Below are 22340 nucleotides of genomic sequence, written 5' to 3'. Positions count from 1 at the left end.
ATAAAAAGCCCAGTTCCATTGGTTGCCCAAGGCCCAGCATGCATTTGAGCAGTTGAAGCTTGCCTTCACCACCACTCCAGTATGGCCCACCCAGACATGATGCCAGTTTTTATTGAGGAAGCTGATACCTCTAGTATGGCAATTGTGGCAGTCCTGTCCCAAAGGCATGGACCCAAGCAAACACTTCACCCCATCGCATACTACTTGAGGAAGCTTACCCCTGATGAGCAAAAGTATGAGATCTTGGACGAGGAGCTCCTGACAGATAAGACCACTTTCAAAGAATGGTGATGCTACTTGGAAGGGGCCTGTCATCCAGTTCAAGAGTTTACTGGTCATAAAAACCTGGAGTACCTGCACAAGGCCAAGGCCCTAAACCAGTGACCGCTCCAGTGGACCCTATTTTTCTCCTGGATCAGCCTTATCTTGACCTCTGTCCTGGAACCAGAAATTGCAAGGCAGACATTTCCAGAGAGATGGCTCCAATCCAGGAGGCCCTGGTCTGGAGTCGGCCCACATTGTCAAGTCACATAATTTCCTCAGTGTGACTTGCTGCCAGGACCTGCTCACGCTCCTCTGTTCTGCTTCTGTCTCCAGAATTCCACCTAGTGCGTTGGCCATTATAAACATAAAACCACATGAAAACCAGGAAGGGAGCACGTTCCTAAGGAACACTGCAACTTTGTTCCCCCCAGACCTGCCAGAGTGGCAGTTCTTCAACTGTGCCATGCCTCCACCCTGGCAAGATTCTTAGGGTGATATAAAACCTGACGATTAATGTCCTGTTTCTTCTAGTGGCCCCGAGCGTGCCCCAGAATAGAGTACTTTGTAGCTTCCTGCCAGGTACATGCTTGCACCAAGATCCCACTCCAGAAACCTTCTGATTGCCTCCAACTTTTGGACACTGTGTTTCAGCCCTGGGGGGCTATTTCCTTGCACTTTTGGGGGGAATTACCAAGATCCAGTGGTTTCATGACTATCCAGAAAGTGGTAAATTGCTTTTTCTAGTCCTATTTCATTCTGTGCATGGATTTACCCTTTTGGGGGGAAACCGCCTGGTTCTGGATAAACAATGTAGTCCATCTTCCTGGCCTCCCAGATTGTCACCTGTGATGGGGGGCCCCAGTTTATTGCCTGCTTCTGGCACAAGGCCTTATGTTTATTAGTAGTCCATGCACACCTATCCCCTGCCTACCATCCTCAGTTGACTGGCCAAATGGAAAGAATCAACCAGATCCTCTAACAATACTTACGATGCTATATCAACCATCACCAGGATGACTGGTCTTCATTGTGACCCTATGCTGAATTTTAGTACTATAATGTAGACCATGCATCCATAGGCCCCACCCCCTTCTTTATCAACTATGGGTACCACCCCCCAATTTCACCCACAGTTAACCACATCCTCCCCCAACCCATTTATCTTAAACCTAGTACAACACATCCATCACATCCAAGAGGAGGTGAAGGGACACCTTGAAAAGGTGAGGGAACACTACAAAAAGCACGTAGACAAGGGTAGACAAAAGGACCTCACCTATTCCATAGGACAAAAGGTATTGCTTTCTACAGAACACCTCTGCATGGACAGACCCTCTTGGCCCATATTGGCTTCAGCAACAAATCAACCTGGTCACCTTCAAGCTTCAGCTCCCTCAGTTGACTAGAGTCCATCCCGTATTCCACATCTCACTTCTAAAACCATCCACCGAGAACACATTTTCCCATAGAGCCCAATCACCACTCCTACCGGTGTGAGTACAGGGTCAGGAGGAATACATTGTTCGCTAAGTCCTCGAAAAGTTTGAGGGCAGGCTCTTCATGTGTGAGAAGGGGTTGAGGGCAGGTTGTCTTGGAGATGCGTCTTGAACGTGGTTTGTCCTTGGCTATGCTTGTAGTTAAAATGTCCAGCTCCCCCTTTTGCGGACACACGTAGTCAACAATGTCCTCTCTTCCTGTGCTGACAAGGCTTATGCTGATTGGAAAATGAGTGAAACCATAACGATAAGGGCTAAGAGAGTGAAAGCTGAGCAACTGAATGAGGAGGAGACTTTTAGTCTGTCTATCTAAAGCTCTCTGTTTTTGTGTACCCAACTGTTTGAGGAGCAAGATTTACTACTCAGAGTACAGCAAGTAAAGGTATCAAGCCTGCCCCCTGTGCATGTTCCTGGTGATTTTTAATAGTCCTATATTATTTGATGCTTGCTTATTTTGTTGACCTTACACAAAATAAGATGGAATTAAGTAATTTAATCTTTGTTTTTAACAAAACAACGTTCAGCAAAGCTTTAAGGTCAAATTCTTCTATGTGTAACTTCAGTGGTTTTACATCAGAGATTAATTTGGCCTGTGAGATATCCAAAGAGCTTAGGAAAAGTTTCTACAATTCTTCTTCTTCTTCTTCTTTTCTTTTTCTTGCATAGAACCTTTTTTCATGTCCCATGTTGTGTGGAACTCTAAGTTCCTTATGGCTTCCAGAATGTGTGTGTTTCAGTAGCAGTTTGAATTAACTGCACAGCTACAATAAAAATTCCTTGGTTCTTTCACATCATCCATAAGTCCCTTAAAGTCTCTGATGTGCTTACGTTAAGGATGTGCCTTCAGTCAGTAAACATGACGTAATTGGCCCTGTGCATTTTGGTAGATCATGAAAGAACTGCCACTTCCCCAGCACATGTTCCTTACCCCCAACCAACCTGCCCCTCTCATCATTAACCATTCCTGCTCTTATTCCCATTCCAGCTCCCCCCACCACTCATTCTTGCCCCTCTCACATACACCTCCTCACTCTAGCTGCCCCATATACATATTCCCTCACCTTATTATTCCCATACCCCTACTCCTGCTTCAGACCCCACCTCTTAACAGACTCCACCTCTTGAAACAAAATTCCTCCCTTCACATATCTCTGCTGAAATCCTCCCCCTGCCCCCTCTTGCTGCTTCCCCCAGGGATTTCACTCCGGACTTGTGTCAGAACTCCAGGGGAGAAGGCGGTCCTTGGAAGTGGGGGAGAAGATTGGAACTGTTTGTTAGGAGAATAAGAAGGGTTATAATAAAGGTGTTTGAAATAATGAATGGTATTACCGTAGCTGGAGCACTTCTGTTCTCATAGTACAAAAACGGCAGGACACTGAATTTGAGAAGCAGCAAAAATAAAACTATAAAAGGAAATACTTTTTCGCACAGTGTGCGATTAACCTGTGGGATTAATTGCCACGAAACATCGTTGAGGTTGAGAGTTTAGTCGAATTCAAGATAGGATTTGACATGCGAGCCATATCTACACTGCACTTTTCTGCTGGCACAGCAATGTCAGTCTGGGCTGTGCAGGGGTGTGAGCTCTGACAAATGTAGCTGTGCTGGCATAAGGCCCAAATGGAGTTTTGCCAGTATAAACTGTGTTCACAGTAGAAGTGCTTTGTTGGTACAGGAATATTCGTATAGCATACTGGCAAAGTGCTCCTAGTGTAGACATGGCCACAGCTGGATAATGAGAACATCCCAAGTTACAGTAGGTAGGATTTAAACAAATGTCTGGAAGGATGTTCTTCAGGGCATAAGCCAAACCCTCACTAATGGGGATTATGAAAGAACTCTCCCTGTGGGCAGGTTATTCCATAACTGCCTACTGCAGGCTCCTTGAATCTTCACCTGAAGCACCTGGTCCTGGCCACTGTCAAGACAGAATGCTAGGCTAGATAGATGAGGGCTCTGATTCAATATGACAGTTCCTATGTTCCTAAAAATGACCACCACCTCCCTAAAGTCAAGGAATGGGGAACCATTGGAAACGGAAGAGGAAATCTCCTAGAGACTTTTGCTTTATCGACAGCGAGGAGTATGTTGTATCTTCTAGGCATATAGATCATTATTTTCAATGGTTTCCATTTTTGTGTAGCCTGGTATTGTACACAGTAGCATGGAGTACAGTAATGCAATAGAGGCCAATTGTACTGAATTCACCAGATTCGCAAAAGAGTTTCCCACTGAAATAAATAGGAAAACTTCCATTGACTTCAGTTGGAGCAGGATTTAGACCCAGGATAAGAGATCCCCATTATATTGTTGCTTTCAGAATCTGATTCCATAATGGCTGAATGCAGGGGTGTAAGTAAAGGTCCAGTGTCATAACTGTTGTCTTGTCTTCCAGAACACTGATGGTATATTTTAGGCTGCACTGAATTACAATACAACTTAATGACTACAGTTAAAAAATGGGTGTACAGCATTCACTCATAGGCATTGTACATAAACCAGATATTTATTATGTTCAAAAAGAATGTGCACAAATAAAAATCATGCCATAAACATGTAGAAGATTCCTTTGTCTCCTATAAGTAGCCAACATGTGCAGAACTGAAATGGAATCATGTTGTACCTGATATGTACTGTATTACAATATACAATACAGTATTGTCTGTTTCCAGTGAGCAAAAGAATAAAGCTATTAAGCTTTTTTAAGCGTGCCAAAACTTCTTTGATGATATAATGACTAAAATAGTTGCTTTATAACTTAGGTCTTTATTTTAAAGAGTTAGCTCAGTATATTGTATAATGTAGCGAGCTAGTTCTCCCCATGCCAGGTTTTTTAATTCTTTATTTGCACTATAAAACAAAACGGCAAACAAATGCGATTAAAAAAATAATAATCAGATCATGTCTTTGGAAGTAGTTAAAAAGCTCTGAACCCGAAAGGTGCTTAGCACCTGCAAATTGTATTGGTTCAGTCAGGACTATTATTAACGTCATGCATTTTAAATTACTTTTGCAAGCACACCGAAAAGGAATCCTTTTGTTTGTTTGAAAACCAAATGCGACTACCTAGTACGTTTTCAATGTCTCTTAGGAGTAACAAACCAACAGATGCTTTTAATCTTTTTATTTATGAAATATAGGCTAGGAATATTGATTCTGTACTAGAGTAAGTGCTGTAAGTTTGGGAAGTATATATTTTTATTATGGAGGCACGTCCAGTGCCTTCAGAATCAGCATAGGTAATAAGCAAGTGATTACTGACCTTTTTTTAATAGATACATGAACATTCTTTAGGACTGAGATGTAGAAACATTTCCATATATTATATGGATAAATTGGAATTTAGTCCAGGTTTTGTGTGCTGTTGTAAGATGTTTTGCAAGAGAGAAAGTGGTCAATGGTTAAAGCGCTGGACTGAGATTCAGCAGATGTAAGTTCATTTCCCAGCTCTGCTACAGACTTCTGTGTCATCTTGAGCAGGTCACTTAACCTTTTCATGCCTCAATGTCCCATCTGTAAAATGGGAGTGATAACTCTTCCTTTTTCCTACTCTGTATCTCTCTGGTCTGTTTAGAGCAGGGGTGGGCAAACTTTTTGGCCCTAGGGCCACATCGGGTACAGAAATTGTATGGAGGGCCGGATAGGGAAGGCTGGGGGAGGTTATGCCTCCCCAAACAGCGAGGCATGGCCTGGCTCCTGCTCCCTATCCAGCCCCCCAGAATCCTGACCCTCATCCAACCCCCGCTGCTCCCCACCCTTGACCTCCCCCCCCCCCACCTCCCCCAGGGACTCCCACATCCTATCCAAACACCCCTACTCTCTGCCCCCTGACCATCCCCCCCCCCCCCGGGACACCCGGAACCCCCGTCCCTATCCAATCTTCCCTGTTCCCCACCCCCTGACTGCCCCCCCTGGGGCCCCCCTGCCCCCATCCAACTCTCCCTGCCCCACATTACCTGTGGGGTGGGGGAAAGGGGGGCTCAGTCCTTTCCCTGTGAGTTTCCCCTGCTCGTTTGGCTGCTCTCCCTGGCAGTCGGGCAGGGCTCGCTACCTGTCTGGGCTTGGCTGCTGGGGACGGGCTAAGCATGCTGGGAGTGGAGGGGGGGCCCTTGCTTGCTCTGTCCCTCTCCCTGGCAGCAGGGCCCAGGCCCCTTGACTGCCCCCTGTAACGCACCCTGCTCCTCACCTCTCCCCCTGCTCCTCACCCCCTGACTGTACCGCCCTGGAGCACCAGGTCTGGCGGCGCTATAGCTGTGCCACCCGGCCGGAGCTGCAGCCACACTGCCCAGGCGCTGGGGGAACTGTGACTGTGAGGGAGGCAGGGAGGGAGGGGAGCAAAAGGGGAGGGGCCGGGGCTAGCCTCCATCCCACAGCTAGCCTCCGTCCCGCTCACTACGCTGCTGGGGGGTTGAGCCGGGTCCTCGGCAAGCCTGTCCTGACCCCGCTCCCTGACAGGAGCTCGGGGGTCAGAGGGAAGGGTCCTGTAGGCCGGACGTTGCCCGTGGGCTGTAGTTTGCCCTCCTCTGGATTAGACCCTAGGCCTATCGTGACAAAAGGGACTTTTTCTTTCTATGTGTCTGTATAGCACGTGAGAGGCCCTGATTGGGGTGGGGCCTCAAAGCAGTCCAAATAATCAAGGTCACTGAGGTGTGGGATAGAAATCAGTTATGCAAATTTATTTCTTGCACTCTCAGAATACCAATCCAGGCTCATGGCGAAAGCCCACCTCCCCACCCATAGGCAGCTGCGAGATATAGGAAGCTCTGTTGTTGTGAGAGTGCAAATGTGGGGTTGGTTCCTGTGGAGTCCCTGTTCCTATTCACCCCCTTTACTCCACTCTTAACAAGAGTCCCATCACACTCCCATCTATTTTAAAGGAGTTAGGGTCTGAGTCCCCATTGTCTACGCCCTGTGCATGTTGACCAGTATAAAGTGGGTGTAAACCACAACTATTCTCATTTGCTAATGTTTTACACGTACTTTGCATGGGTTTGAATGTCTGCACAAGGTGTGAGACAATGGTGAGTCGAGCCCTTTGTTTTTCTCTCATGGAACACCAGAGAATGGCTCTTTTGTTAAGAACCAGGAGGCATGGACCAGAATTAGAATGGTGAACATGGCTCTTTCTCTCCAGGTATTTCCCCCTTATTCTTCCAAGCATCTAAAGATTTATTCTGTAATCCCTCCATCTCCTTTCATGGATGCTGTACCATCCATTTTAGGTACTCTTACGTAGCCCCCCATTACCATACCATCTTTGCACCTAAACATCTTTAATGTATTTATCCTCACAACACCTCTGCAAGGTAGGGAAATACTACTATCCCCTTGTACAAATGGGGCCCATAGCCCCTGAAGAGCTTACAATGTAAGTAGCCAAGACCGACACAAAGTGGGAGAAAAGTATTAATATAACTATAGTCGCTTTGTATCTGGGGAAAGACTAAATGGCTTGCCCAAGATCACGCAGGAAGTCTGTGGTAGAGCAGAACTTGAACCTAGGTCTCAGGCTAGCACTTACATCACTGGGCCATCCATCCTCTCCTTTCCTGATTTGGGGAGGTTGGGGCACTTACATCAATGTCTAGCATAGCTAGTGCCCACGAATCTTCATTCCCGAGGAATGGGCTTCCTAGACTGGAAAATCTAAAAGATTTCCATTTGAGAAATCATTATATTAAAAATAGTTTGAATTATGTTTGAATGGAGAGAGAGCCGCCTGCCTGTCATATGCAGTACAGTATCAAACTAACCAAGAGTATTGCATGTGTAATTGAGAAATCTTGTATGTCGCTTGAGGGCTAATTAATCCTTGGTGCAAATCCATTTACATTAGGGACGATTGTGGTTGCTAATTACTGTAATACAACTTTATGGTATTTATCTTTATGCCTTCACAGAACATACAAAAGAAAGTGACTAATATTAATTAAAGTGTACTTTCTATTATGTTTCAACGCCTTGATCTTGAGAAGTGCTAAGTGCCCTCCACTCCTATCAACAAATGGCTGTTGAGGGTGCTTGGCATCTGGAAGGAAGTAGTCAGCACCCTGCAGGCTCTAGCCCATAGCTGCGTATTACTTTGCTTTAATGATGTGGCTCTGTAATGGAGAAGGTAACAGTCTCTCTATAGTTAATGCTGCAGTTGAGGTCTTATTAGATGAGCATCCTTGAAAATCATACCCCAAATCCCTTACTTATGGTGCTAGTTCTGAAAACCATGGAGAAAATGTTGGGTTAGTTTTGACACTAAAATATTTAGAAATAGCTTCTTTAAACATTTTTGCAAAAACAGTAGAACGACAGACTTACAAACACTTTGGAATGGAGGTTGTTTGTTATTTTGAACAAAACGTTACGGTCATTCTTTCAAAAGTTTACAACTGAACAGTGACTTAATACAGCCTTGAAACTTTACTATGCACAAGAAATATGTTGCTTTTAACCATCTAAATTTAAATGAGACAAGAACAGAAAAAGTTTCCTTACCTTGTCAATTTTTTTTAATCTTCCTTTTTTTAGTAGTTTACATTTAACACAGTACTGTACTGTTTGTTTTTTTTTGGTCTCTGCTCCTACCTGATTGCATACTTCCAGTTCCAAATGAAGTGTGTGGTTGACCAGTCAGTTCGTAACTCTGATGTTTGTAACTCTGAGGTTCTACTGTACTCTAATGTTTCTGATCTTCTATTCTGAATTCACTTAATCCCACAAAATTTGATCCATAGATGGATTTGGACATTGGCTTCTACAAGTCATTTCGAAGGGCAGAGATAGTACAATGTTTATAGAATAAAACATAAAGATCCTGTCCCCTTTTATCCCTCTGTGAGCAGAGGAATCTAGTGATGGTCTCGTGCTAGAGTAGAAGATATTTTGCAGCAGAGGAGGCCTTAAATTCTCCCCTAAAGTCCTGGGGGCTTCCTGCACTGTAGCTGGGAACGAGCCTCCGAGCCCGGGTAGACAGACTCTTGCTAGCAGGGCTGGAGCTAGCACGCTAAAAATAGCAGTGTGGCTGTTGCAGCGCTGGTGGAGACTCGGGCTAGTCAGCCAAGCTCAGATCCAGGGGGAAGGGGAAAGGTGGGCTTGAGCTCGGCCGGCTAGCCTGAGCCTCCGCTAGTGCTGACACATCCACACTGCCATTTTTAGCATGCTAGCTCCAGCCCCGCTAACGTGAGTCTGACATACCCTTAGCTCTGTATTGGATGCTTCTGGGAACTGGGAGCCGGACTTCACTCCCTCAGGCATCTGCACTTATTGGTTTGCAGTGTGATTTTTTCCGCACCTCCTCTTTCCCCCTCCCCCATACTCCTAACCAGCACAGCTATTCTAGCAAAACTTTTAAGTGTAGTTTGGGCTCTACTGTCAAATTGCTTATTGAACATTAGCTGCTGATTTCCATAGTTATTACTCGTAGTTGTTTTTTACTTTTGTTTTTGGGAGCAAAGATAAATCTGAGCGACCTGCTCTCTTGTTCCATATGCCAGTGAGCTGCTTGTTGTTGTATAGTTTGTATTGCTATAGTACTTAGGACCCATCGTCAGTGACCGGGACCCCATTGTGCTAGAGGTGGTACAAACGCAGAACAAAAGACAGTCTGCCCTGAAGAGCTTATAATCTAAGTGTAAGAGAAGAGACAGCAGGTGGAGATGGACAGGAGAGTACAAGGAAGCAATGAGACAATATCGGTCTGTGTGATAGGCTGTGATCTCGGCACGCCAGCAGCCTGGAGGTGGAAAATGCATGTGCATACTGAGAGGTTGCTCCTGCTCCCATTGTGGCCAGTGGCACAGCTCCCATCGACTTGAGTGGGAACAGAATCAGGCTCTTCGTTTGAATGAACCAGATATTTAGGTTTGTCAGGATCAGGTTTTAATGGATAGGTGTTGGCAAACCTTGTTTTCAGCTGATACACTGATACTGACGAAAAAAATATTCATGGGTAACAGTTGGTGTGAGTGCAGCCTCTCCCTGCCACCGGCCTGTGCCTGCAAGAATCAGGTGTCATCAGCCCTGCCGCACAGAGAGCCTGTCACAGCCCCGCTTGCTCACTTCTGTGACGGCACGGCTGCCTAGGGCTCCCTGCTGCAGGGCCGGGGACACCTGATCTCTGCAGGCGCAAGGTGTGGGGAAGGCTCACTCGCTCACCAGCCAGACGTATGGGAGCCATCCCTGGGGCAGGAACTTCCAGGGCTGGGGGGGGTCCATCGTTGTCCTTGGTGGGGGTCTTTGCTCTGGGCTAGGATTGCAGCATCTCCACATCTTGTGCCTTGGGGTCTTGGGCCCTTCGGCCTTGCAGGGAGCCCCCTGTGTCCCCACTGTCAGTGCCGCTCTGATGCTAACCTCTACCCCTTCCCCACCTTAATTTCCAATAACTCTAAAAATAAAAAGTTTTAAAAATCTTTAAAACTCTTAAAAATAAAACCCAATAAAAATAAAAAACCTTAAAGATAAAAGTAGATATTAGTCATCTGAATTAGAAAGAAATAAAAAATGAATTCTGCCAAGCCTACAGATTTGCTTTGTCCCAGAAAAGCTCATAGAATTGCTATCAACTACTGATAGGGTAGCAGAGTTTACTTAAATATGATTTTCCTGTGTAATTGTTTTAAATGGGGCAGATTATTTACACTAGACTTCCTGAAGGCAAATTGAATTTGTTTATAAAGAATAGTACTAAGGTTAATGGCTTTTCTATTAAATGGGCTTATAGTCATTTAAAACTCTCTTGTTTATTTCACTTGTAAAATGTCACGACAACCACTTTGTTTTTTGAGTAAACATATGAACCCATATTAGCATATGAAAATGTGTTCTTGTTGTCTGCGACCAAAGATTCAGACCTATATTTCACACCGTTCCAATTAAAGGGGAAAAATGGAAATTTTAAAAAAGTAAAGTGTTAAAACAAAAAAATCAGGAAATCTTAACAGTGTAATCAGCCTGATCCTGCAGTCCTTTAATTCAAATTGCCAAAGCACTATTAGATCAGGTTCAATAATAGGTTATATGCATTTAAGACTACGTTGTCTTGGTGACACCAATTTATGTATCACTATCAATCAGTCTAGGAGATGAATCAAAATAATGTCTATGCTTCCTATGTGCAGAACAGGTGGCATATATAATGTATGTAATAGTTACAGTTAACCAATTTCTACAAGCACAAATTATTATGGGTACTGCTTTCAGAGGGAATAGTGGCTAATGGTTAGAGAAGTCAGTTGAGAGTCAGGAGCTCCGTGTTCTAATTCTGGTACTGCCCCCTAGCTTGTTTTTGTAGCATTGGGCAACTCACATAAGATCTGGTTAATCGATACAGGGAAGATTTGGCTACCTTATAGGGGTGCTGTGACTTCCAGTTTACTGATCGTTATAAAGTGCTTTGAGATCCTCAGTTTTATTAATTATTTGTATTACTGTAGAGCCTAGGAGCCCCAATCCTGGATCAAAGCCCTGTTGTGCTAGGTGCTGTACAAACAGAACAAAAGACAGTCTCTGCCCCAAGGAGCTTACAATCTAAGTATAAGGCAAGAGACAACAGATGGATACAAACGGAGGAGTGCACGAAAAGAATATACCAGAGAGAATATTGGTCAGCATGTGGTCTCAGCACACCAGCGGCCTAACTTAACATATGTCCCACTCACTACAGAACTGCACAGAATTATTATAGCTTTTAAAAGACAAAGTTTATTTTGTAAAATATAAAGTTAAAACTTCAAATTTTCAAGTCATTCATATTTAAAAAAAAAAAAAAAGCCTCCTGGCTAATAAAGATAAAAGCCATTTTGCCTCTTCTGTGTGAGAATCATTCAATTTCTCTTCACAGATCTGGGTTCTATTCCCACCATAATGTACAAGGCAATATGTTTGAGTAGTTAATAGATACCATTCACATCCGCTTAATTTTGGACAAATCATTACTCCTGAGGGCATTCTGCGCCAAAAATTCTGTGCACAATATTTTAAAATTCTGCAAAATTCTTCAAATTGTATTTGTCAAATACATGTGGAGGCTCCAGCATGGCATTGGGTAGCACAGGCCACTGCCTGCACAGAGGTGGGAGATCATTCTGCAGCTCCCTCCCAGGACACAGATTCAGCAGTGAGGCTGCACCCAACCCTGACATAGCACAAAGACCTGGCCTGCCCTGGAAACACCCCAGGGCCCTGCCCCTCCGTGCCAGGTGCACCAGGTGTGAGCAGGCAGGCTCAGCCTAGTAGGGTCCAAGTATGGAGGGGCTTAGTGTGTGGGGATCCAGGTATGAGTTCAGAGGGTTCTGTTTGGGGCAATCTGGGTGTGCACAGTTTGGTGGGGGTCTGGGTGTGAGGGGATCTGGATGTACAGAGGCTTTTGGGGTGTTCTCTGTGCAACTGTAATAGACTCTGAAGGGGGTCCTGATGAAAGTGGTTGGGGCTCAGGAGGGAGGTCTGGGTGTGAGGGGTTCAGCGGGGGGTCCAGATGCTGGGGGAGTGGGGCTCAGTGGGATCAGGATCCATCTGCAGCTGGTTGGGGCTCAGTAGGGTTGGGATCCGGGTGTGGGTGGCTTGTCTGGGTGGTCCAGGTATAGGGGGAGGGTGGGCTCATTGGGGCGGGTATGCTCTGGATAAGGCTTGGTGGGTGAGGATTGGGTGGATGTGGGAGCAGCTCCCCATACAGGGATCCCTCCCCGTGCAGCTGAGGCGTGATGGGCGCAGGAACGGGTGGGGGAGTTTGCAAAATTTCCTGCAGCCTGGGGAGAAATCGGGGGGTGGGTCTGACCTGGCTCCGGATGCCGGGAAGTCCCATCCTCCCCTGCCCAGCCGGGACTAGCAGCTGAGCCTAGCGCACGGTAAGAGCCACCAGCCAGGTCTTCCCCAGTCCCGCCCCCTGCCCCACAGTGATTTACCTCTCTGCTGGCTGTCCTGGGCACTCAAAATATACTGCTGGGGAGGGTCACATGACTGCTTTTGTGGCTTCCCTTTGCTTCCCCCTCAGAAAGTCATTTTTCTGCAGGGTGGCAAAGAAATCTGTAGGGGACATGAATTCTACACATGTGCAGTGGCACAGAATTCCCCAAGAAGTAAAATAATGTAATATCTTTTGTATGAAGCCTCCCTTCAGATGCTCTCATTATGATTGTAGACTATATGTGTGCCCTCCCATTGCCTCTAGTGGTTGGACTGTCAGACCTGCTCGAGTGTATGTTGTTGTCATTTGGCATTCAAATAGGTGCGGCCTGCAGATCATACAGAATGTGTAAAGTGTTACTTTTGTATTTGTAAAGGGCTATCCACAACCTGTCCCAATAAACTCACAGGATAGTGAAATGTTGAAGAAACTTTCATCATCGCTTCCCCCGGGAGCATTTGGAAGAAGTATTGGGCAGCAACAAGTCACCAAAGAACATATGTCCCAGTCATGTAAACAACCTCCTGAATGAACTCCTGCATCAGCAAGGAGCCCCATTGCAGTTGATGAATTTAAAGGGGCCCTGTGTAGATGTAGAGATTGCATGGAGTTGCTTGCAGAACTGAGGCCAAAGTTAGCAAGTTGTACTTTAAATGTAGCGCTTTAAGTCCCTTTCTTCATGCTGCAAAAATAGATACCTCAGCCTTCCTCTTCAAGGCCTAATCCAGAGCCCATTGAAGTCAGTGGGAATCTTTCTATTGACTTCAGTGGGCTTTGGATCAGGCCTTGGGAGCTTGGCTATGAGAATCTGAGAGCTGCCCAGAGACAGATTGTTTGTTTATTATTCAGGGTTAATGTACCACTGAAAATGAAAGCTAAGAATTTTGCACATAATATCAACATGCACATTGCAATGAAAGGGACTTTAACCAGATTTAAAAGAAGCGGGATCTGAAATAGCTGCTTTGAATTACTGCTATAAAAGAAATCCTCTTATGCAAGAGGAGAGCACAGGTATTTGTTCTTTCATTGTGCTGACATAATACAAGTTGTGCTTTTTTTTTTTTTTTTTTTTTTTTAATGTTATTGACTCAAAATGGAAATGTGAGAACCCTGATACCCTTAAGTATTATGGATATGTCTACACAAACATACATATGACAACAGTGAAAATAATATTAAACATGTTTGTTTTTCTAGGTTAGTGGATGACAGATGTGTGGTTCAGCCAGAGGCAGGTGACCTTGCCAACCCTCCTAAGAAGTTCAGAGGTAAGTGAATGAGAGTAGTTTTAATTTCACACATGGATTTGTAGTTTATGGAACGGATCCACATTCTGCTCTCTTGGGCAAAGATTTGCATTACAACACAATGGAAGTCTCCACATTTGCCAGTGCTGTAGGACTGGGCCACTGACTCTTGAAGTTGCAATATAAATGAAAAATTAATGTACAATATAAGAAGGTAAAGAACATTGAGAACAGTTGGGAAAATATTGGGAGAGGGGTTAATTTTCATTTAAACTAAGGGCCATTTACACTACTCTGGCAGTCTAACATTTACAGTCACTTTAAGACCCCTTTATGCTTCTGAAGTGCCATTAAGACTCTTGTTGTAAATAGGAAGCAAGTACAAGATGTTCATAACTACCAGAAATGGCTGATTTCTTGTGCGCGTGCGTGCTCGCGCTCTCTCTCTCTCTCTCTCTCTCTCTCTCTCTCTTTCTTTTAAATAACAGGCAACAATTTTCTTTTTAAAAAACATTTCCCTCTGTTTTTTGTCCAGCTCTACCTATAGCCTTTCTTACTTTTCTTCACTTCTCTGAATATACACGTATGGATTAAACTAATATTTTTGGGAGGGTTTTTTCCCCCCCCCTTACGCTCAGTTTTCATGCTAATATAATGTGTTGGGGGGTGGGGGAAGGATGCATTGGCCAAATGCAACTTCTGTTCCTTTAAAAAAAAATTATTTAAAAATGAATACTTTAAATGCAGCTCTGTGTTCTGTGTGCATGTGGTGGGAGGGAAATAAAACCTTTTAATGCCTTGTTCACACTTGAAATTATCCTCGATTTCAGCCATCGATGTAACTGCACCAAAGTAAACCCAAAGTTTCCTGATACAGAATCCTTTGAAGTCAGTAGTAGGTGCTGTTAAAAGAAGGGAGTGCTACCTGGAGTTTATACACCCTTATGCCCCTGCACCCTCCACCTACAGCCTGTCTCTGTCTTAAGGTGACCAGATAGCAAGTGTGAAAAATCAGGATTGCTAATAGGTTGCCTATATAAGAAAAAGCCCCTAATATCAGGATGGTCCCAGTAATTGGGATGGTTCTGATAATATCAGAACATCTAGTCACCCTGCTCTGACCTTCTCGCCTCCTAATCACACAACCCAGGCTCCTGCCACCTTCCCCTGCCCCTCCTCCTCTTCTCTTCTCCAATCTCTCCCACCAGCTTCTATCCCCATCCCCTTTTTCCTGGCTGCCTGGGCCCAGCATGGGGGAAGCATTGAAAGCACAGGAGAGAATCTCCTGTTCTCAGTTCCAGTACCTGGTACTGCAGCAACAGTTGCAGAGTCAGCCCATGCATCCCTAGAATGGAGCATGCTCAGTCGATCTGCAGGGATGGTGCATGTGGAGCCTGATCAGCACAAGGAGCTGAGAGAGGCTTGAGTATGCTCAGTGAAGATGGAATCTTTGTTCAGTGAAGACGGAATTTAGCCACCAAGCTCTTAAATCTCTGCTGAGCATGTGCAACAATGTGTTTTCTCTAATCTTGTTCTCAGAAATGGCCGAACCATTTTAACTGAAACTTAAAATAACTAAATCAACCTTAGGCAGACACGTGGCATGCAAACTTAAGCCTGAATGGTTAAAGTTTGGCAAAGTTATAAGCAACTGACAATAGGGTCTAATAACATGACGTGTCGGGCAACTTTAACTATAGGTATTGCTACCTGCACTGGCTATACTGTTATCACTGGTGGCTGAAATAGGGATGATTCTTAGGAGCCAAGGAACAGTGAAAGAGTTTCTAATATTGCTCTTACTCTCCGAGAGCTGGCTCTGAAAAAGGTATCCTGGGGGACCATGATCGTTCTTTTTCAGTGATGCCTGCTCAGTTTGCAAATAACTGTTTTTTGTTTTGTTTTGTTTTTCTATCTGCCATACAGTACCTCTCCTATAGCGTTCGCACAGTTCAAAATTGAGTACAGCTGCAGGCCTGAGTTGAAAGCATGTCCCAAAATAGTATACAGTTTCATTGTTGTATGTGTGTTTACTTTCTCTTTTAGGGTGAGTGGTGGCTGCATTATGTTTCTGTTTCAGATCACCTGGGATTGAGTATTGTTCAGTTAAACAAAGCTGTGGTTGCCTTTCCTTTTGGGGCTATTTAAAGATACTGTGTGCCAAATTCTGCTTTCAGTCACAGTCGTGTAAATCTGGAGTAACTGCACTGATGTCAGTGAAGTTACGCTAGGCTTGCACCAGCATGAATGAGAGCAGAATTTGGTCCCGCGGGTGTTTCCTGTAGTCTGTTGTCTATTCAAAAGAGCTTTTTGTATCTTGTGGTTGACTTGAGCCTGATTACATAAGGTGCTGTGGGCTCTCATTTCCTATTGAAGTGAAAGGGTATTGAGGGCTCTCAACACCTTAATGGAGGTGCTCAGCTCTTTAAAGGATTAGCCTCCTAGTGGTTATGAAAGGTGCTGGACTGCCAGCCAAAAGTCTTCTGTCCACAGAACAGGTACAATGTGGGCAGCAGACATGCAAGCTTCCTTAAACTGCAACCTCAAACATACTTTAATTAAAGTATAACATGTAGTTATCTCCATTGGGAAATACTTTTAGCCTCCAATAGACTACAATATGCAATAGACCACAATTAAAAACACTTACAGCACAAATTTGGCAGCACTGAGGCGCACAAGGCCCTTCACTGGTATCATAGAAGCGTAGAAATATAGGGCTGTAAGGAGACTTGAAATCATCAAGGCCAGCCCTTGCGCTGAGGCAGGACCAAATAAACCTAGATCATCCCTGACAGGTGTTTGTCCAACCTGTTCTTAAAAATCTCCAGTGATGGGGATTCCATAGCTTCCCTTGGAAGCCTATTCCAGAGTTTAACTACCCTTATAATTAGAGAGTTTTTCCTAATATCTAGCCTAAATCTCCCTTGCTGCACATTAAGCCTTCTGGTCATGGAGAACAATTGATCACTGTCCTCTTTATAAACAGCCCTTAATGTATTTGAAGGTCCTCCCTCAGGCTTTGTGTCTCAAGACTAAGCATGCCCAGTTTTTGTTTTTGTTTTTTTACCCTTTCCTTGTAGTTTAGGTTTTCTAAACCTTGTCTTTTTTTTTTTTTTTTTTTTTAAATGGAGATATCCCATCTCCTAGAACTGGAAAGGACCTTGAAAGGTCATTGAGTCCAGCCCCCTGCCTTCACTAGCAGGACCAAGTACTGATTTTGTCCCAGATCCCTAAGTGGCCCCCTCAAGGATTGAACTCACAACCCTGGGTTTAGCAAGCCAATGCTCAAACCACTGAGCTATCCTTCCCCTGGACACTTTCTCCACTTTATTCACATGTTTTGTAAAGTGTGGTGCTCAAAATTGGACACAGTACTCCAGCTGAGAACTCACCAGTGCCAAGTAGAATGGGACAGTTACCTCTCATGTCTCATTTGTGACACTCCTATTAATACTGGCCAAAACATATTAGCCTTTTTTGCAACTACATCGCATTGTTGACTCTCATTCAATTTGTGATCCACTACAACCCCCAAATCCTTTTCAGCAGTACTACCACTGAGCCAGCTTTTCCCCATTTTTGTATTTGTGCATTTGATATTTCCTTCCCATGGGTAGTAATTTGCACTTGTCTTTATTGCATTTCATCTTGCTGATTTCAGACAAATTCTCTAATTTGTAAAGGTTGATTTGAATCCTAATCCTGTCCTCCAAAGTGCTTGCATGCATAAATACTTCAATTGACTTGACTTTTCTGCTGGTTTGTACTACGCCTCCCCCCATGAGGCATTTAAAATAAGTGGAACATTTATGAGTAAATCAAAGTTTCTTTTCTGACTTTTTCCACCCCTATTTTGATATATTCAGTTTGTTTCAATTCTTTTTCTCACAATGTTTTTCCTTCAGTTCGCTCTCTTCCTTCCGTTAGAATCCCTTCTGTTTACCCTGATTTTCTTTCTCCATCCAGCCCTACCCCCTTTCCTTTCTCCCTCCATCCTACTCATTCCTTTATCTCTCCCTTCACCCTCTTCTCCTTCGCCATTTCCATTTTGTCCCTCAATCTCCCTATTGTTTCCTCCATTACCCTCCTCCTCAGTTCAGGGCTGGCTCCAAGTTTTTTGCCGCCCCAAGCAAAAAAATTTTCCTCCGCCCCCTTACCCGCGCCCTTCCAACCCCTTCCCCAAATCCCCAGCCCCACCTCCTCCCCCGGGCGTGCTGCATTTCCCCTCCTACCCCTCCCTCTAGGGGGAGAAGCGGGGAGGCGGAGGTGAGCTGTGGGGGGGAGCGGTTCCTCTGCCCCCCCCAGGGTTACTTCCTGTGGCCCTCCCCACGCCCCCGCACCACTGCAGCTCACCTCCGCTCCGCCTGCTCCCCTGAGTGTGCTGCCACCGCTCCGCTTCCCTCTCCCTCCCAGGCTTGCCGCAAAACAGCTGATTTGCGCGGCAAGCCTAGGAGGGAGGGGAGAGAAACGGAGCGGCGGCACACTCAAGGGGAGCAGGCGGCAGTGGAGCAGAGGTGAGCTGGGGGGGGAGGGGAGAGGTTCCTCTGCCCACCTCCCCCCTGGTTACTTCTTGCGGCCCTCCCCGTACCGCCCCCCCACTGCTGCAGCTCACCTCCATTCAGGGCCGGCTCCTGGCTTTTTGTGCCCCAAGCAAAAAAAAAAAAGGAGGAGCCGGAGTGCCGCCCCTTGGAAAGTGCTGCCTGGAGCACTGCTGCCTAGAGCCGGCACTGCCTCAGTTCTTCCCCTTCCCTCATGGCTCTTCATTGCCACCATTTTCTCCTCAAAAGTCTCTCACTGCCTCCTCTCTTCCTCAATTTAACTGTTGCCCCTCTCCTTGGCCGTCCCCTCTTTCCTTCTTCGGAACCCAAAGATTTGTAAACAATATGATTTAAATATCCCTTCTCTTCCCAATTGCTCAGCTCTCAGCCTCATGTAATGTTGTATGACAATTTCACTAGATCTCCAGTCACTATAGAGTCTTTCAGGGTTGAATTTCTCATGTAAAAAATCGGCAGGGAAAAAACAACCTACGTTTAAAACAACACTTTTCAGACCTCTTTATAAACATACAGAAGCAAAAAAAGGCATGAGCTATTTCTTTTTTCATTCTGGCTCCCTCATTGCAATGGCTGGGTGAGCAGGGGTCCTGTTACACTGCTCGCTCAGGTAATGTTGCTCGCTCAGGTAATATTCCCTGCTGTATTGAGCTTCTGGGCTGTTGGATTTTGTGCCCCCTCTCAGGGTCACATGGACTATCAAGTGATATTGGTTGCATCCTCTGAGGACTCTATCCTGCATTTGCTAGGGAATGGACTCAGTAATATAAGTGGATGTCTTCCAACTCTTGATGTCTGACTAATAAATGACTTTTTTTTGTTTAAATAAAATAAATCAATGCTAGTATTTAAATATAAAAATACTGTAGCTACCTATCCATCCTAAAACTTTTTTACCCCATCTCACTTTCTCAGGCACCTACAGATGACCAATCTCTCCATCTCCTTGCATCTGTTTTCTAAAAGTATCTTGACAATCCAAAGCTTAAACCACTGTTTCAGGAGAATTGTAGAAGAAGTGGTTAGAATTATAGTAATCCTAGATTTAAAGGTGATCCGCAAAGGAAAAGAAAAATTGACTTGTGCTCTTTTTGGAGTTTGTGTGATTTCGGAAGTGTGTGTGTGTGTGTGTGTGTGTGTGTGTGCGGGTGTGTTTTTTTAGAAAAGGTCCCCCGCTTGTTTTTTTACTTTAGACATTTTGATTATGTCTAGGCTGGAGGATTTAATAATGGCTCGAGAACTAGTAAAATGGTGACATCACAAGAGTGAAACAAGTGAAAGTTGAACAGTTGAAGTGGCATGGGCTTTTTAATTCTACTGTTTTTTGCTCTGTTTGTTTTTTTGTTTGTTTTAACTTCAGTGACTCAATAGCCTTTTAAATAAAGGAAGCTTTCATTCAAGTTACATCTCCCACTTCCTCAAATAACCCGGTGAGAGTTTAGAATAAACAACCCTGAAAGTGCCCAGAGGTACTCCAACAAAACCAGTAGAGACAGTGCTGTCAAGTGGGTAGGGTAGTGGACTGGCAGTCATCAGGAGAGCTAGGTTTTATTCTTGGTTCTGCCACTGGCCTGCTATGTAATCTTGGGCAAATCAGTACATTTTTCTGTGCCTCTGTTTCCCCTCCCACCCTATGTCTGTCTTGACTGTTTAGATTGTAAGCTCTGTGGGGCAAGGACTGTCTTTAATCATGTTTTTGCAGTTTTTAGCATAGCGGGGGCCCAGTCTTAGTTGGGATTTCTAGGCACTGCCGTAACACTAATATTATATATTGTTTATTACTCAGGGAAGAGCTGACTTGACACTTTTTTTTTTTTTTTTTTTTTTTTTTTTTTTGTATAATGTAAGAAATAAGCCGGGAGAAACTTAACCAACCGAAACATTCAGGTTTTTTTGACACATTATCAAAAAGCAAAGCAGGCGCACAAGCCAAGTTTAAATGAAAGAAAATTCCTTTTATAGGTCACCTTTAAGGCACGGGCTTGGGACTAAGGAGAATTGCATTCACTTCACAGCAGTCTTTCCTATGTGACCTTAAGCAACTCACCTATTGCCTCCTTTCCTATACCAGGGAGAAATTAGAATTTCCCTATCACAGAGGGGTATTGGGCAGATAAATTCATTAATATTCAGGAAGTGCACAGATGCTGTGGAAACGGGGGGCTATATAAGTCTAGATGGGCTCCCCATGTTCTCTTCCCCATTTAGTTTATCTGCACAGTGCATGGCAAGTTTTTGTCAAGTATTTCCTTCTGTAAGGATTGACTTTTTTTTTTTTCCATCTTGATAGGTGAGTAATTAGCACAGAGCATGTTTGTTCTGATTAAAATACTCTTTTAACATCAAGTGTAGACAGTCTGACTAGGTGTGATATTTAGGAGTATAACTGTGAAACAGTTGGATGACAAATGTCTGTATTTAATAAGGAAATGGTGTGATTGTAGCAGCAAATGCAAAAAGGCTGCAGTGACAGCTCAGAACATTGCAATGCTGTTTCCCTCTTTTCACCTATTGGGTTGTGTCAAATCTTGAGGAAGTATTTCAATTGCACTACTGTTGAAAAGTCAGTGTTTGCAAGATTCGTTCATGTGATTTTTGGGGAGATCTGCAGAGTATGTCTTTGCACTATAAAGCAATGCTTACTGGACTTCAGAGTTCAAAATACCAGTGCTGCCAAATGCCATTGGTGTCCCACCTTTTAGAGGAGTCTCAGGGTTGAAAGCAAAGTTTCCCCAGGAATCCTTGAGTTCCATGAGTTTAAAGAGCCAGGTCTTCTGATTGCTTGCTGCTGCTACAGAGCTTTCCCCTGGTGAGTGGAATCTGCTGGGATTTTTGATTCCTGGCTTTTTTTTTTTTTTTTTTTAACCACTCTGAAGTTTTCTCTTGGGAAGATAAATGCTGCCATAATGGTCAGTAAAAATTGATTTCACATTAGTGTCCTGTTTCTGTGCTATATAATAAGAAAGACTGTACACTGTAGTGGACACATTGCATGGAGTTGTGTGTTTACATAACTTAAGAGGATATGGATGGAGAGTAATTGGGGCCTGGAAGCAAAGCATACAAGATGGTATTTGTTCAGAAAATATCAGGGATATAAGTGTTGTATAAAATGTTCTGAGAATGAGTTTTTATAATTTTATAGAATATAGGTTGTTATGGAAAATAATAGCTGACTTTGATCTAGAGGGCCCTGGATATTCAAACTTACTTTTTCAACCTACAGTATGATTTATTGTTATGTAATGTTTTGTATTTGTTTTTCTTCTTCTTCTCCTCGGAGTTCAAAGTATTGTAGAAGTTCTACAAACAGCTGTCATGTACCCTAGTTTATATATTGTGGTTTTCATTGTAAATATTCCCACTTCAAACTAAAGCAAACATTGCTGCAAGGTGGCACGGTTTGCTTTGGTAATGCCTGGTAACTCTTTCTTTTAAGGAGCAGCCGCACAGAATTGAGATTAGATAGCAAAACGGTGAGGATTTTGGGTAAGTGCCAAGGAAAGCACCACCACTGTTGGTTTGAATATAAATCCAGTTTTCGAGCCCTTGAACGCCCAAGCAGGGCCTATTGCTAGGAGAAAAAGGGAAAGGAGAAGTTTCAATGAAAGACTGAATTTAATATAGTGTGATGTCTGCCATCTTGGTCAACGTATCAGGGCTTGAACCAGGGATCTCCAGAGCTAAAAGCATGCGCTGCTACAACTCAAACTAAAGGGTCAAGGTTCCTTAGTCAGCAATGTAACAGACTCTTATCCACTAGGGATCAGGCATAGAGGGGTGTGCATAATATACGCTTACCAATGGGCTACAGTAGTATCAGAAAATTAGTGTCAACTGAGATGGGCTATAGTTGAGTGAGGTTGTGACAATCAGG

General features: G+C 44.2%; 1 protein-coding gene across 2 annotated transcripts in view; it reads left to right on the top strand.

Annotated features, from left to right (window-relative positions):
• Window positions 1-22340, top strand: part of ITPR2 (inositol 1,4,5-trisphosphate receptor type 2) — a 352852-nt gene that overhangs the window by 34782 nt on the left and 295730 nt on the right. For both annotated transcript variants that reach the window (XM_054037167.1, XM_054037158.1), the window contains exon 2: window positions 13855-13925. In XM_054037167.1, the coding sequence (XP_053893142.1) occupies window positions 13855-13925 (71 nt within the window). The remainder of the gene's footprint in view (window positions 1-13854; window positions 13926-22340) is intronic.

Source organism: Malaclemys terrapin, chromosome 1 (genome assembly GCF_027887155.1).
Source record: "Malaclemys terrapin pileata isolate rMalTer1 chromosome 1, rMalTer1.hap1, whole genome shotgun sequence".
In the NCBI taxonomy this organism is placed as follows: domain Eukaryota; kingdom Metazoa; phylum Chordata; order Testudines; family Emydidae; genus Malaclemys; species Malaclemys terrapin.
Note: the sequence above shows the minus strand (reverse complement) of the source record. Positions and strands in the feature narration are given on the sequence as shown.